The 15,501-nt window shown below is 36.9% G+C and overlaps 2 protein-coding genes across 4 annotated transcripts in view; both read right to left on the reverse strand.

The window, feature by feature from the left end:
• Window positions 1-26: 26 nt before the first annotated feature.
• LOC306853764 (uncharacterized protein) lies at window positions 27-4,127 on the reverse strand (the record flags this gene model as incomplete). Its single annotated transcript, XM_079391411.1, has 2 exons — window positions 27-875; window positions 3,516-4,127. 2 exons carry the CDS (start codon window positions 4,125-4,127, stop codon window positions 27-29), a joined length of 1,461 nt encoding a protein of 486 aa, XP_079247537.1.
• Window positions 4,128-7,586: 3,459 nt separating this feature from the next.
• Window positions 7,587-15,501, reverse strand: part of LOC306854347 (rho guanine nucleotide exchange factor TIAM1-like) — a gene marked incomplete at its 5' end in the record, with an annotated part of 44,153 nt that continues 36,238 nt past the window's right edge. For all 3 annotated transcript variants that reach the window (XM_079392281.1, XM_079392280.1, XM_079392282.1), the window contains 10 exons: window positions 7,587-9,995; window positions 10,392-10,564; window positions 11,433-11,520; window positions 11,630-11,735; window positions 11,975-12,033; window positions 12,151-12,259; window positions 12,774-12,892; window positions 13,522-13,701; window positions 14,028-14,136; window positions 14,382-14,507. In XM_079392281.1, the coding sequence (XP_079248407.1) occupies window positions 9,478-9,995; window positions 10,392-10,564; window positions 11,433-11,520; window positions 11,630-11,735; window positions 11,975-12,033; window positions 12,151-12,259; window positions 12,774-12,892; window positions 13,522-13,701; window positions 14,028-14,136; window positions 14,382-14,507 (1,587 nt within the window). In that variant the 3' untranslated portion in view covers window positions 7,587-9,477. The remainder of the gene's footprint in view (window positions 9,996-10,391; window positions 10,565-11,432; window positions 11,521-11,629; window positions 11,736-11,974; window positions 12,034-12,150; window positions 12,260-12,773; window positions 12,893-13,521; window positions 13,702-14,027; window positions 14,137-14,381; window positions 14,508-15,501) is intronic.

A 15,501-nucleotide genomic window follows, 5' to 3' on the forward strand; every position in this document is an offset into this window, starting at 1 on the left:
GTAAAGCACAACACTCACTGTGTGTCTCAGTATCTTGGAGGGTTATAAACTGTCGGGACAGGAGAATAGGCCGGTTGATAGTTATACCCTGGCTGGTATCCGTATGCAGGCTGGTATTCATAGCCGGGCCTATAGGAGTAGTTATACGGAGCCGATCCGGCCCGATACAGAACAGCAGCCATGTCCTGTTTATCCTGGGTCCGTGGTGCATGTCTACAGAGCAGAATCACCCCGGCAGTGAAAAGCAAAGCAGAAGTGACCCATCCAATGTACAACGCCTCCCCGAGCTCTCTACGTTGAGCGTCGATTAACAACGGGTTGTAGAAGTCCTGGATGATCACATGAGCCGTCCAAGACACGGGAATGATGGTGGTCAAGCAGCCAGCCAAAAACAAACACCCTCCGCTCACCAAAACAATGTGCTTGGTTTTGGGACGGGAGTCTACCAGACGGGTGCAGCGCATCCCGACGGCCGACACGATGCAGGCAAAGGTGCTCAAAGCGACGGAGGAGCACATGAGACCCCTGGCAGCCTGGAGGTCGGCCGGGAGAAACAGCAGAGAATCGTAGACTTTGCATTGCATTCGAATGTTGGCTTGCCGGTAGCAGTTCATCCACAATCCCTCCCAACGTGTCTCCATCACAATGATGTTCTCCTGGATGAAGGCTGTGACCTTCCACATCGGGAGGCCCGTGACGGCGGCGACGCCGATCAGTCCGATGAAGCCGATGATCAGCGCGACCAACTCGCAGCACATGGATTCCCGTCTCTTTCTCTTCTCGCGCTTCAGCTGATCATCTTGCGCCTCTTTCGCTGACTTCTCATCCGGATATCCCGTGTACACGCTGCCCCCATAGGTTTTGTCCGCGTAGGACTTATCCGGGTAGGATTTGGCCACGTAAGACCCGGCGTAAGACATGATGGTCGAGTGCCAGGACAAAATGACAAAGGATCAGACACAGATGTAATGCTGTTCTCCTTCACTGTGGTGTTTCTCAACTGAGACCGGAAGATCCAGATGACAAGTATTTACAGACAAGTAAAATGTTAATGATGTTATGTGAACAGACTGGTTCACCTGCTCCTGGAGAATCTGATAAACAGCTCGAAGGAAACTGGTGATAATTGAAATGTTCAAACAAACGTGCCATTTTCAAATGCTACCATTAGGTGGCTTCTGAAGATGAATATTTTCTTCAGAACAAAACGCAAGCACAAAATAGCTTTAGGAATGTTTAATTAGAATGAGTGCTGTCAAACGATTAATCGCGATGAATCGCATACGAAATAAAAGTTTTTGTTTGCATAATATATGTGTGTGTTCTGTGTATATTTATTATGTATATATAAATACGTATATATAAATATGTATATATAATTATGAAAATATTTACATATATTTACATGTCTATATTTATGTTCATATAATTAAAATATGAAAATAAAAATTTTCTGAAATATATACATGCATGTGTGTGCATTTATATATATATATATATATATATATATATATATATATATATATAATGCTACTACTAATAATATACAAAAGAAATATTAAATAAATACTTGCCCAATCAAATGAAAAAGTATTGAACACTGCAAAAGACAGTTTGGAAATTTTATAACATGCATAAACAAAACTCAATTTATAAAAATACATTAATACTACTATTTATATAAAATAATAATTATTATTTAATATAATCAATGTTGTTGCTTTTATTAACCACACACACACACAAATATACTGTATGTTAAATGAATATAGGAGACTCTAATTGAGTTCTGAATAATGTTTCATTTAAGTTTCAGCTTCTTCTCATGTTTTTCCTAAATAAACAAAACAAACAAATCAAACAATAGGTCATATATGAAATGAATGTGTTTCGAAGCTCAGATCATTTATTGTTTCATCTCTTGGAAGATAAAGGAAAGGACATTTAAAGGAAAATGTCTGAGTTCATATTGAGATCTCTGACATAATTGCAAGCTTCAATATCTTGGCAAATCCAAGCACCGTTTGAGATGTTGTAACTTCTGAAACTCTGAGAGATCTTAAAAGAAATCTGAGAAGCAAAAGCAAAAGTCTATTTGCTTTCCACTGGGTTTTACTGCTGACTAATAGAGACAATCAAGATATTAAATGTAGATCATATTTGTGATTTGAAATATGATGATTTTGTTTTTTTTTGTCAAGACGTTCCTGAACTTGAATTCCCCATGAAGTCCCTGATCTCCTGCGGTTTCATTCAGCTGCTGTATGTCAGTGAGAGGTCAGGTGAGTTACAGGTATCACAGTGTTTCCAGGTAAGATACTGAACCAGAACCTGACAAATGATGGAGGTGGAACCTGAGAGGCTTAAGTGTCAAAACACACACAGCCTCCATCTGTAGATATCTCATCCATCTAACAGCAGTCCAGCGTCAGTGTGGTTTACATTTAGTTTCACTTACAGTAAATAAATGCATGTGGGTGTTAAAATAGTTTTGAAGTGTTTTGAGCGTGGCAGATGCAAATCAGCAAATGCAGACAGCATGTCAGTATTTTTGGGCATGTTTTCTCGTCCTGTCTGCTTTGTGTATACAGTCAGGTGGAGTGAATATGACTGATGCAATTGTTTTTCAAATAAAACTTGTAGCATGCTGAAATTAAAGAATTATGTTTCAAACCGATAGGAAAGACAAATCAGTTTTCTTTGAGAAACACACATCTTAGACACCAATGTTAGTGTTTACTGACCCTCAATATCATTTCCTTTTAACTGTAATGTTTAATATTATAATTGCAATATTACAATTACTATAAAATGTAACAGTGCAATGTATTATAAGTATATATAAATATATATAATAGACTATTTGATTATAAAAGGGAAAATAATTTTTTTTGCACAAATAATGCATTTTTATAGATGACCCTGACAGTGTTTTTACTCTCATTCACAATTTCATAATTCAGACATGTATAAAAATAGCTGGGTAAATCTTATGTTTGCTGATGCACAAGTTAATGCTATCATTTTCCTACAAACACAGAACTACAATAAATCCATTCCCATAATATTTAACAGTACAATATTTATTTATAAATATAAGTAATAAAATACACACACAATAAATCAATTACTATAATATATAATAATGATGTATTTCAGTATAAGTAAATAAATAATACAATATTTGATTTAAAAAAAATGACAAACTTTTATATAATGCAAATATTTTAAAGATTACAATGACAGCTTGTTTAGTCTCATTCTTCATTTGACAAAATGTCTGAAAATATAATATACAATCATATCATCAAACACCAATGTGTTTAGTTAGTTAATGAAGAACATTTAATCTAATAACGACCAAGTCAGCCAAGAAAAAAAGCAAAAAAAGCTGTTCAAAATTTGCAAAGAAATAAACAAACTGAAGTGAAGTGAGTCAGTACTGTCTGTCAGACGTATTGACTCTTCCGGTGCGAGTCAGAAGAAGGTGTCCGTCCCAGCATGCTCATTCCCACCTTGTCCACTGTGATGTACGGCTTCTTCTGCTCCTCGTCCTTCCTGTGACGGGGGCCGTAACGGCACAGCAGTATCACCCCCGCGATTAGGAGGAGCATGAACGTGGCGAAGCCCAGATACAGCGCCTGTCCGATTTCCCGCTTCTGCGCCTCCACCACCATTGGGTTGTAGAAGTCTCTGATGATGGAGTGAGTGGACCAGGAGACGGGAAGAAGAGTGGCGAGGCTAGCGACCACGAACAGACACCCGCCCACCAGCAGGATCACGTTCTTACCCCTGGTGTCATCATGGCAGCAGTCTGTGCCCCTCATCCCGCAGACGGACACCAGGACGGCCAGGACGGTGACAGTGATGGAGGTGCACATGAGCCCGCGGGCCGCCTGGATGTCCCCCGGCAGGATGAGCAGAGAGTCGTAGACTTTGCACTGCATGTTGATGTCCGCCTGCCGTATGCAGGCCATCCATAAACCCTCCCACAGCGTCTCCATGACGATGAGGTTGGACCCGATGTAGGCCGTCACCTTCCACATGGGCATGGCGGTCACCGCAATGGTCCCGACCAGACCGATGGTTCCCAGAACCAGAGCCAGGATCTCCAGCTTAGCCCTCATGACGGCAGAAGTGAGGAGAAACGCAGCGCGTTTGATTAAATGTACACGGGTTATCTGACAGGAATCAGATAGGAGGGGTTTGTCCATCAGTGCTATGCCGTAACACTGGTTTCTGGCGGCTGATGACAAATTGACTTAGTTTTGTTTTTAAAGCAAGTCTATAAGTTCAAGCATCTGTTGATTTAGCAGCAACATGACATAACCGTCTCCAAGCCAGTGACACACGACTTGAGCTAAAGCAGTGGCTGCAGTATGACCATAAAATAATTCAAAATAAAATCATTTCAAATTAAAAATGTAAATAAAATAGAAGTTTATAATATTTCAAATCATTTAACGTTTTAAAAATCAAAAAATTAAATAATTAACTATAAAATAATGTACAAAACTTTTAAATAAAAAAATTTAATCATTTAAAATAACATAAATCAAGCTTTAAAACAAGCTAAAACAGATAAATATTAAGATCAATATTTTAATTTGTTCTCTCAACCCTTTTTACTTGGAAATGGTTAAAGGTTTCTTTGAAAATGTGAATATATCTGATTTCTAGACTTGGGAAAGGTCATTGAAATGAATAAAAATCATTGAGGTTTGATACATAATACATTATAACATTTGAATGCATTAATTATTTCTTGTGATGTACCTTGCATTGTATGATCACATGAATAATTGCAACCACATTTATAATACTTATCCAATCATAATTATACCTTTAGAAAGTATATTTCATTAAAACAAACAATCGATTTGAGATGTTTTAGATTATATATATATATACATACACGCACACACATATATTTTTTAAGAAGATTTCATTAAATCACAAAATCCCTTAAATCACACACACACACACACAAATATATTTTTCAAAGAAAATATATTAGATTACACGAAGGGCCGTAGAATTTTGTAGTAAATAATTGGGGGTCAAAAGGTCAAATAGGTTGAGAACCACTGGGTTACAGCCAGGGTTTAGGTTTAGTTTCCAAAACTTTTCTTATTATTTACTCACCCTCATTCTGACCCAGACCTTGCTGTCGAGTAGAAAAGGAGAATTCATCATTAAGAAGCTCTTTTCCACTGAGTGCCCACATCTTGAAAGCTGCAAAATGTGAAAATATATACATAAATATATTATAAGTGCATGTATGACTTTAATCAGTCATTTGAGAAACTATTAATAGTGATATGCTTATTCAAGAGAGTAGAACTACAGCTAATGCAATATTCACCATGCAATATTTGCAAGTGAAAACTAACTGTTGAGAGTAATTAAAACGGTTATCAGTAACATTGCAAGGACAAAACAACATAATACACTGAATCAAACTATACTAATGCTAATCTGAATCTTGTCATTTTTTTTTTCCCTCGAAACTGTTACATCGCGTCAAATAATCCATGCATTAAACCGCCAAAATGAAAATATGAGGAACAAAATGCTTTTGTGACAGGTGCCTTTCATCGGACAGCTGATGTTGTGCCACTATTGTGCATATATTGCATAATCCCATTTCAGATGCAAAAGTGCATTTATATTTCAGTGTGTTAAAGAGGGGAAATTAAATATGTGACATTTAACGGAATTTTATTTGATTTTATTTCATGGAAATATATTTTACTTAGAATTTTTAGTTATGTTTAATTTAGCATCCTTGGCCTGAAGGATTCAGATATAAGCATCAGATCACGTTGAGTATGTAGAAGCGTGTCTCACCTGAGCTAAAATGTCACTAATGTTCATGTAAAACACAGTGAGCTATAAGCTGTTCATTGTAAGTCAACAGAAACTTTCAAACCAGTCTGACGGGTCAGACCGCTGAGACTGAGTTTCATATGTCCAACCTCAGTCTGAGAACAAGAGGGACATTTAACATCACCTGACTCTAGAAATGTGTTCTGCCAACACTACACGTTTCCTACAGGATAGCACTTTACTTCACCTTTTACTTTCCTTTAACCTCACAGTAGAGATGTTCCACTTCTTGTCTATGTAAAATACATCTATGCGGCATTTAAGTAGTTTTTGTAGAAAAAAGATGATTGTTTACATTTGAGGTTTGGCAGATTTACATAAAATTAGAGAAAAAAATGAAATAAATCACAATCATATTTTAAAATCATTTAGCAGAGATTTTTAAAAGACTTCTAAATAAGCTGTTTGAAAATTAGCTACATTTTATTTTTTGTCTATTTTATTTGTTATTATGATGTTATTGTTTTTTATTTTATTAAAATAGTCTCAATTTGTATTTACAAAATGTGTAAATATGAGAAATATGTGAAGGACTTGCTGTTGAATTTTTTGGAAGTTCAATAAAAAAAACACTGTTTGTGCGCCACCTAGCGCATCTGTGCAAAACTGCGCCTTAAACATCAAAACCACAAAATATACTTATTGAAAACACAATTTCAAAAATTACAAACTAAATGCATTTATTTATTTTACATATACCACGTTATGTTACGTTTACGTAAATTATGCTTTTCACGTGGTAAACACATATCCATGGTTAACCATGTTTTTTTTATTATTATTTGTAATAAAACCATGGTTCATTTTCTACAATACTTTTAGAAGCTCTGTAAATTAGGCTAATATTTTGCCTAAATGTTGGTTCATTTAGTACAAATTTACCACAACTTGATAAACCGACCTTGTTTTCTCAACAGAAGTCGACCTCAGAATCCTAAAAACCAAAGATTAAATATGAAAGTATTCATTATTGATCTTCTCAACATCTGTCAAAAAATGTAGCAACCAACAGACAGAAAAAAACACTTTTAACATTGAAATTGAAACGTAAGTGACACAGTAATGAACTTACGGAAACAAAGCGTCTTCTTGAGTCATATTCTGCTGAAATAAAATCTTGCATTTTCTATGCACAATATCATTATGTTTTCAGTAGACATAAGTAGCATATCAAACGTTAATACCATGATAATTAGTCAAAATGATCAAATTAAACATGCACAACAGCAAAAAAAAAATGAGTGACAGTTTGCCCTGACATCTACATCTACTTTCATTATATAGGCTAGTTGATTCTGCATATTTTAAGACCTTTAATAAATTGAAAGAATTATAGTAGCTTATAAATGAATTAATTTCTATAAATGAAGATGCTGATGCGTGTGTGGTCTGACCTGAGGAGAGGAACTCTATCAGCTCGTATATCTCAGATTCATCTGAGCGCTGAGAGACTGATCTTGTATTTCACTCTTGACTCCAGAGTTTCCGCTCAAACATTCAGCCCGGAGCCATCCTGGCACTTCCATCTGTCAGCAATGTTGAGTGCTGCTGTACAACTGAAGTTCCACTTTCACTGACTTTTACACATGAAGGGCAAGATCACACAAGCAGAAGTGCTTCTTATTAACACGGATGTAAATGTGTAAAGACATACAGGAAATGCAGAAGCATCCATGAATCACAGGGAACCAGCTTTTGATATGTACGAAACCAATTTATTTGATATAATATCAATCCACAGCTCTATATACAAAATAAAAATGCAGTCTCTATATTGCTCAATGGGAACATTTTCAATTAGAATTTAATATCATCTAAAATATTTTCCAGTGGCTTCTATTGATTGCATTCGGCAAATTTTGGAATTTAAAAACATGAACCCAAAGTTTAAATGTGAGATACTCAGGTTTAAACATAAATAAGGGCTCGGATCGTCTTCTATAAAGAATCGTGAGTTTAAATCGTCGGTCATTATGTGTCACTGATGTAGAGCTGAACCACAACAAACCATTTAAACAGGAACAGAACAGCCCATCAGCTAAAAATCATATTGCATTTATCAACAAAATTCAAGTAAAACAGGACATAGTGACCTAGAATGAGCTGTAAAAAAATCCTCCGCTCTGAGAAAGGAATCATAAAAATTCATTCCGCATTATTTTGACCCGAGATGCGCACATCTAAATCAATATTCAACACAACTACTCGATGAATATTCAAATTACATGTAGATTTCAGGTCAGAATAGTGCACAGTATGTACATTTCGGATAAATCGCAAAGAAATAAACACTAATATTTACAACTCAATGAAAAAAAAAGGCGCTTTCAGCTTCTCTGTACAAATATGAGACAATGCTGAACAAAAATAAGGAAAAAGTGAGATATTTAACCAGGCTGTCGTTCTTCTTACATCTGAAGGACAAAATAAATAAATCCCAGCCCTTACTTTGGAAATAACGACATCGAGAACGAAACAGAAATGTTTGGCAGACGTTAGCGGTTAAACGTTTGAGGCTGCCAACGGCGAATGTGCAATTCTAATTCTATTGATTGTACCACCACGTTTCCTGCGGTTTCTGATCGGCCACAGCGCACACGTAGAGCTCATCTAATGTGTTTAAAGCGTAATATCTTACAGCTACTTTGAAAGGAATGTCTAACATTCGGAATATTAGCATGGAGAAACTGTTGTCATGCACCGGCAGATGTATTTGACTGGCAAGCTTCAAAGGAATAGTTCACCCAAAAAAGACAATTTGCAGAAAATGTAATCCCTTTCAGGTCATCCGAGATGTAGATGAGGTTGTTTCTTCATCAGATTTGGAGATATGTAGCATTACATCACTTGTTCAGCAATGGATGCTCTGCAGTGAATGGGTGCCGTCAGAATGAGAGTCCAAACAGCTGATAAAAACATCACAATAATCCACACCACTCCAGTCCATCAGTTAATGTCTTGTCCAAAGCTGTGTGTTTGTAAGAAACAAATCCATCATTAAGATGCCTTCCTCTGGCTAAAATACCAGTCCATTATTATAAAAAAACAACAACTTTGTTTTCTCTTTTCTTTAATCTTTCCCTGTCTAGCTTGCACTTATTTGAACAATGCTTGAAACTTGGTATTACGAGCACTTCCTGTGTCTATTTACCTCTTTAGGATTAATCGCTTAGTGTATTTCCCATTGTCACTTTTGACAAAAAGTCACTTTGGATAAAAGCGTCTGATAAATGAATAAATGTAAATGTAATCCATAATAATGCTTTCACTGGAAAAAGCAATATTTGGATTATGGACTCGTATGAGTCCAAAACATCTTAAACATGCATCATTTCGCTTCACAAGACATTAACTGATGGACTGGTGTGGATTATTATGATGTTTTTATCAGCTGTTTGGACTCTCATCCTGACGGCACCCATTCACTGCAGAGGATCCATTGATGAGCAAGAGATGAAATGCTAAATTTCTCCAAATCTCATGAAGAAACAAACTCATCTACATCTTGGAACGCCTGTGGGTGACTTTCAGCCAATTTGAATTTTCGAGGGAATTATTTCTTTAATCGAGTCCGTCTCCTGATGTGTTTCAGCTCTGGGTTTCGTCCTGTCTCTCGTTCTCTGTGCTGCTGTCCCGTCGCACCCAGATGTCCTCACCGGACACCTGCTCATCCACACTGGCCACCGACATGGCGCACTGCTTCCCTAAATGAGACAGCTTGGCATGCTGGGATTTGTAGTCCTTCTTGCTGCCCTCTTCCTCCTCTTCTTCCTCCTCAGCTGTGTCTCCCTCCAGCGAGAGGGTGGAAAGCGGTCCCTCCAGGTCCGGGTCGGTGGACGGGCTCAGAGCAGACAGGCAGAACTCGTCGTCGTCGCTCAGGATGTCCGTTTCCTTCACGTCCTGTTCCTGCTCCTCGTAGCGCTGAAGATCGAACTGTTCCTCCACCCAGCGGTCGGTGTCGCCGGCCGGAACGATGCCCTGCTGCTGAGCATGCTGGGAGTCTGGTGAGTCGCTGTCAGGCTCGGTGTCGAAAACAATGTCCGTGTCGATGGTGAAGCGGTTCCGCACCAGTTTCCTGCGGCCCAGAGTGCGAGTCGGGGCAGAGACTGAGAACATACAAATACATGAGCATCACTAACATTGTTTACACAGAAATCTGACATTATATTTTTCAATATTATTACCATTTAAAATTGTTTTCAATTTTAATATATTTTAAAATGTAGTTTATTCCTGTGATGCACAGCTGAATTTTCAGCATCATTACTCCAGTCTTCAGTGTCACATGATCTTCAGAAATCACTCTAATATACTGATTTTCTGCTCAAGAAACATTTCTGATTATTATCAATGTTGAAAACAGTTGTGCTGCTTCATATTTTTGTGGAAACCATGATAAATAGATTCAAAAGAACAGCATTTATTTGAAATAGAAACATTCACTGTCACTTTTTATCAATTTAATGTATCCTTGTTGACTAAGAGTATTTCTTTGTGTGTACCTGCTCTGTTCATGGCCGGTCGGGCTCCTTTAAGGGCACACAGGCGTTTTCCTCCGAAGGGAACGTACTGCTGACTGAGAGGAAGACTTTCCGTCTTCAACAGCTGACGGCGCTGTTTATCTCTCAAGATGGAGTGAACCATCTTCAAGAAGTCTTTCTTACTCTCAGGAGAGCTGCAGACACCATTTAAGACACAAATTTGCACAGTGATGTCAATTTATTATTCATGTTGACTTTGAACATATGTTCAAAATCCAGCTCTCTAAAAATGGGTCAGATAAATATGGTTTGTATTTGTAGTTCACGTAACAATAACAAATGTGACCCTGACCACAAACCCAGTCTTAAGTGTCAGTTTTTCAAAACTGAGATTTCTACATCATCTGAAAGCTGAATAAATAATCTTTCCATTGATGTATGGTTTGTTAGGATAGGACAATATTTGGCTGAGATACAACTATTTGAAAATCTGGAATCTGAGCGTGCAGAAAAATCTAAATAATGAGAAAATCGCTTTTAAAGTTGTCCAAATTAAGTTCTTAGCAATGCATATTACTAATCAAAAATTAAGTTTTGATATATTTAAGGTAAGAAATTGACTAAATATCTTCATGGAACATGATCTTTACTTAATGTCCTACTGATTTTTGGCATAAAATAAATGGATAATTTTGACCCATACAGTGTATTTTTGGCTTTTGCTACAAATATACCCCAGCGACTTAAGACTGGTTTTGTGCTCCAGGGTCACAAATGTGCATTGAGGCTGTACAAGGTTCCTCCACCAGATGGTGACAGTGTTCTTTTTTTGGTAATTTAGTAAAATATATATGATTTTTATTATACATTTTTATAAATAAATGTTAATACATATTACTTTTTGAAACAATTTCAATATACTTAATTATAATATAATTTTAATTTCAATATAAATAATTATTTTTAATTATATATATACATTTTTTTTGTTCTTAAATTTCTTTAAAATTTTTAAATAAATATAATTTTTTTCCTCATTGTTTTAGTGCCAGAGACACTGACCTGCAGCAGAGCTGAAACACTCTCTCTGGTCTTCCCTCTGATTCAGATTTCACGTGGATGATCTCACACACGGCTGCGCTCTCTCCATCTGAAACCACACACACAATGATCAGCTCCCCATTTACCTCTATAGGGTCTGACATTATCATGCATTGGCATGTTTAGTGCTTGTTGACGGGGGTAACAGGTGAGCTTACCTGTATTGGACAGTGTGCGCACCTGAAGCGCATCAGTGGGGATCATGTGACGGAAATGGAACGGATCTTTCTCTTCACCCGAGACTGATGCTCGGTGAGAACCACCCTGAGAAACAGAGACAGATGTGTGAGAAAAATGTCATTAATTCATCACTTTGATGGGGATCAGGGTGTGAACGCTGTACGATACTGCACCAAACAAGAGCATGAATACAACACCCAGTTAACTGCTGAATACCTCTCTAAGCCCATGAAAAGTGGGAGAGAGAGAGATGGGAGTGTTTGGGTGTGACATCCACAGCCGAAATATTCAACTGCTCTGATAGTGGAGATCAAAACACTCACCATTTTCTTCTTCTGCTTGGAGTAATCCTTACAGATGAACACTACAGCCATTTTGAACACTGAAAGAGAAACATAACATTAAACTTCAGTTCACTTCAGAAACAAAATTACATATCTATCTATCTATCTATCTATCTATCTATCATGAGTTGAGGTCGTGAGGGAACAGAACGTACCGAATGTGGCCAGCTGTGGCTCTTTCTTGCACTTTCCCAGTGAGGAGGACGGGTTGATCCATGTCACGCTGGTGTGGAGGAGTAAATCTCCCATAGACAAGTCAGCAACCTGTAATCATAGCAGACGCCACCGTTAGAGCTCGCACAACACACACACGCACACACACACACACAGAGCTCGCAATCTGCAATCCAGAAGGGATCTCGTCTGTCCCTGGCTGCATCGTTCAGAGATACAGCTACATTATGCAACTAAAGTTTCACTGCATTCACATAATAAGATTTACATGTGCAGACAGATGACAGTAAATCTAGGAATAAATAAGAAAATATGATCTGACAGTTTTAAGTTTTTATCAGCTGCAGAGCATGAAATGTGGTTGAAAATCCGAGACCCAAGTTCTTTATTATCCTAAGCTACACTCACATGCAACCAAAAGTAAAGAGTGAACTGACACCATATTTTACAATATTATTTTGATATTGTTTCATAAAATAGTTGCATAAATATAAGTCAATACTGAGCAACTCACATTTTAGAAAAAATATGATTTAATCTGTGAAATGTTGCTTGTCCAGTGAAATTAGTCGCCTGGATGTAAACTGATGTAAAGTTCACAAACCTCTTTCTTGTCTCCAGTCTGTTCAGAGATGAGGAGGTCAAAGACGGCTCCAAACTCCTCGTGGATCTTCTGCATCTCGTTGATGTGACTGGCAACTGTATTCATAGCTTTCATTGCAACTACAACAGCAGAGAAAAGAAATTATATATCAGTTATACGTGTCAATTATATAGCAGTGAATTCAAAGTGAGTTCAGATTGATGGCTTTAAAACAGATCTCAAGTTATAACATCTTATTTGGACAAAACTACACTTTTTTAAAGAAATCAATTCTTCAAATTAATACAATACAATAGCAAAGACACATTAAACTGATGACAGTAAAAACATTTATAATGTTACAAAAAAATGCTGTAATTTTTACTTTTCTGATCCTCAAATAATCCTGAAAAAAGTAGTTATCATGGTTTCCATAGAAAAAATGAAGCAGCACAACTGCATTCAATATTGATAATAATCAGAAATGTTTCTTAAGCAGAAAATCAGCATATTAGAATGATTTCTGAAGGATCATGTGACAATGAAGACTGGAGTAATGATGCTGAAATTCAGCTTTGCATCGCAGGAAGAAATTACATTTAAAAATATATTACAATATAAAACAGCTATTTTAAATTGTAATAATATTTCACAGTATTACTATTTTTACTGTATTTTTTATCAAATAAATGCAGCCTTGATGAGCATAAAAGCCTTCTATCAAAAACATTAAAAGCAGCCCATGCTCATATGAGCCAGAGTGTCTCACCGTTCAGATGGTAGTGCTCCTCGCTGTCGGGGTCTGTGAGCGAGTGCAGTTCTCTCAGGAGCAGAGGGTATTTCAGCACTCTCTGGATGGGTTTGATCAGGTACGACTCCAGCGTGGACGAATGCTGCTGTTTGGGGTTGCGCTCGTCCAGAAACGCCTTGAAGGCCGCGTCTGATTTTGCTGGAGAGGACACAAACACAGGAAGATGTGATTACGCTGTCACAGCACTGATAGCGATAGAACGATTTGAAGACGGGCGGCATTTGTTATTCTTTTCACAAAACAGCGCAAAATCTTTTCAAGCACATTAAGTTCTTTAACTTACTGTTACACAACCATCACAAATCTGCAGAATCGACGTTAAATAATAAAAATAGCCAGTGAGAAGAGACACCCTCACACCGCGGCAGGATTGTATTACACACCGGAGCCGCTCGCATGAGATTTACAGACCCCCAGGTGCCCCCAGGGGTCATTGTCATGCCTTTGAGCTGAGATTTACGTACCTTTGACCAGCACTTTGGGCACTTTGGTGTGGCTGGCACAGAAAGCGCTGTAGATCTTGAAGCGGTCGGCGTAATACAGGAACGAGCCGCCCAGAGAAAAGAGGATTTTCTGTAAGACGAGAGGGATTTTGAGAGAAATACATCAGGTATCATGCTTTGCGTTGGATAAATCTTGTCATGAATGCCTGTGAGTGATGCAATACAACCGTACTGTCTCAAAAAACATGGTATTATTATAACACACATACAAAAAATCATGGTATATGCCCCAAAAACATGGTATCGTGTTCGCAGACCAGACACTGTGAATTAGACTTGGTTTAATGTGAGGTAAGTGAGATGAGAGCCACAAACCTTGAACTCTTCCACTCGCTCCAGTTTCTCCAGGTCCGGCACCAGTCGGGTTCCGTCTTCCAGAGTCTTCAGAAACTCCACCTGAAACTCCAGCATCTCCAGGAGGTTTCCGAACAGCACGTCCAGCTATCAGATACACATACAGGATTGAATTGAATGTGATCAAATGTAATTGTTAAAAGAAATAATCATTTATATATATATATATATATATATATATATATGTGTGTGTGTGTGTGTGTGTGTGTGTGTGTGTGTGTGTGTGTGTGTGCTATTTTTGCATGGAGATACTATTATAGCTTTTATTAATAGTTTGAATTAGTTTTTATTTTTATATTATCCATAAAATTTTGTTTAAGTTGTAATAATTTTATTGTGTGTTTTTGTTATTTTGAATTTTTTTAATAGGTCTACATAATTTAAATTAATAGTTTTAGGTTGAGTTATTTTAAGTTTATTTAAAGGTTATAACAGATGAAACTAATATATACATATCTAATATTAATTAACTATCAAGTAAAAATTGTGTAAAATAAGTGTTCATTGCCCTAGTTTTATGTACACCTTATTTAATGTTATACATTTTTTTAATGTATGTACATAAAACAATATCTCAGTTTGAAATAATACATAGTTTATATTAGTTTTTATTGTTTTTGTTATTTTTATTAGTTTTTTTTATGTCAATATGTAATATAATGTTAATATAAAGTTTTTCTTAATGTATGTGTGCATATATATATATATATATATATATATATATATACAATGTTGATAGACAGAAGTAATATATACATAATTAATATTACTTCAGTACTAAATGTAAGTTAAATTGTGTACATTTCAGTTTAATGATATGACATAAAATAAGCATTTTTAAATATACGTATAGACAATATATACTGCTCTCCAGCTGTATCTGTATCAAGCCTTTAAGAGACTCCATATTGCTCAAACTACATCTCTTTAGTGTCTGCACTGCTGCATAATGAGCTCAGCTCCCATATGTAGGGCATTAAAGGAGCAGAGACACGGACAGAAGATTGAGAACTTCCTCTCTTCTGTCTGATGTGAGTTTTCCTCATTTTGTGTCTCCCTCCCACTCTCCTCTCTACCTCTT

Source organism: Barbus barbus, assembly GCF_936440315.1.
Source record: "Barbus barbus genome assembly, chromosome: 34".
Lineage (NCBI taxonomy): Eukaryota > Metazoa > Chordata > Actinopteri > Cypriniformes > Cyprinidae > Barbus > Barbus barbus.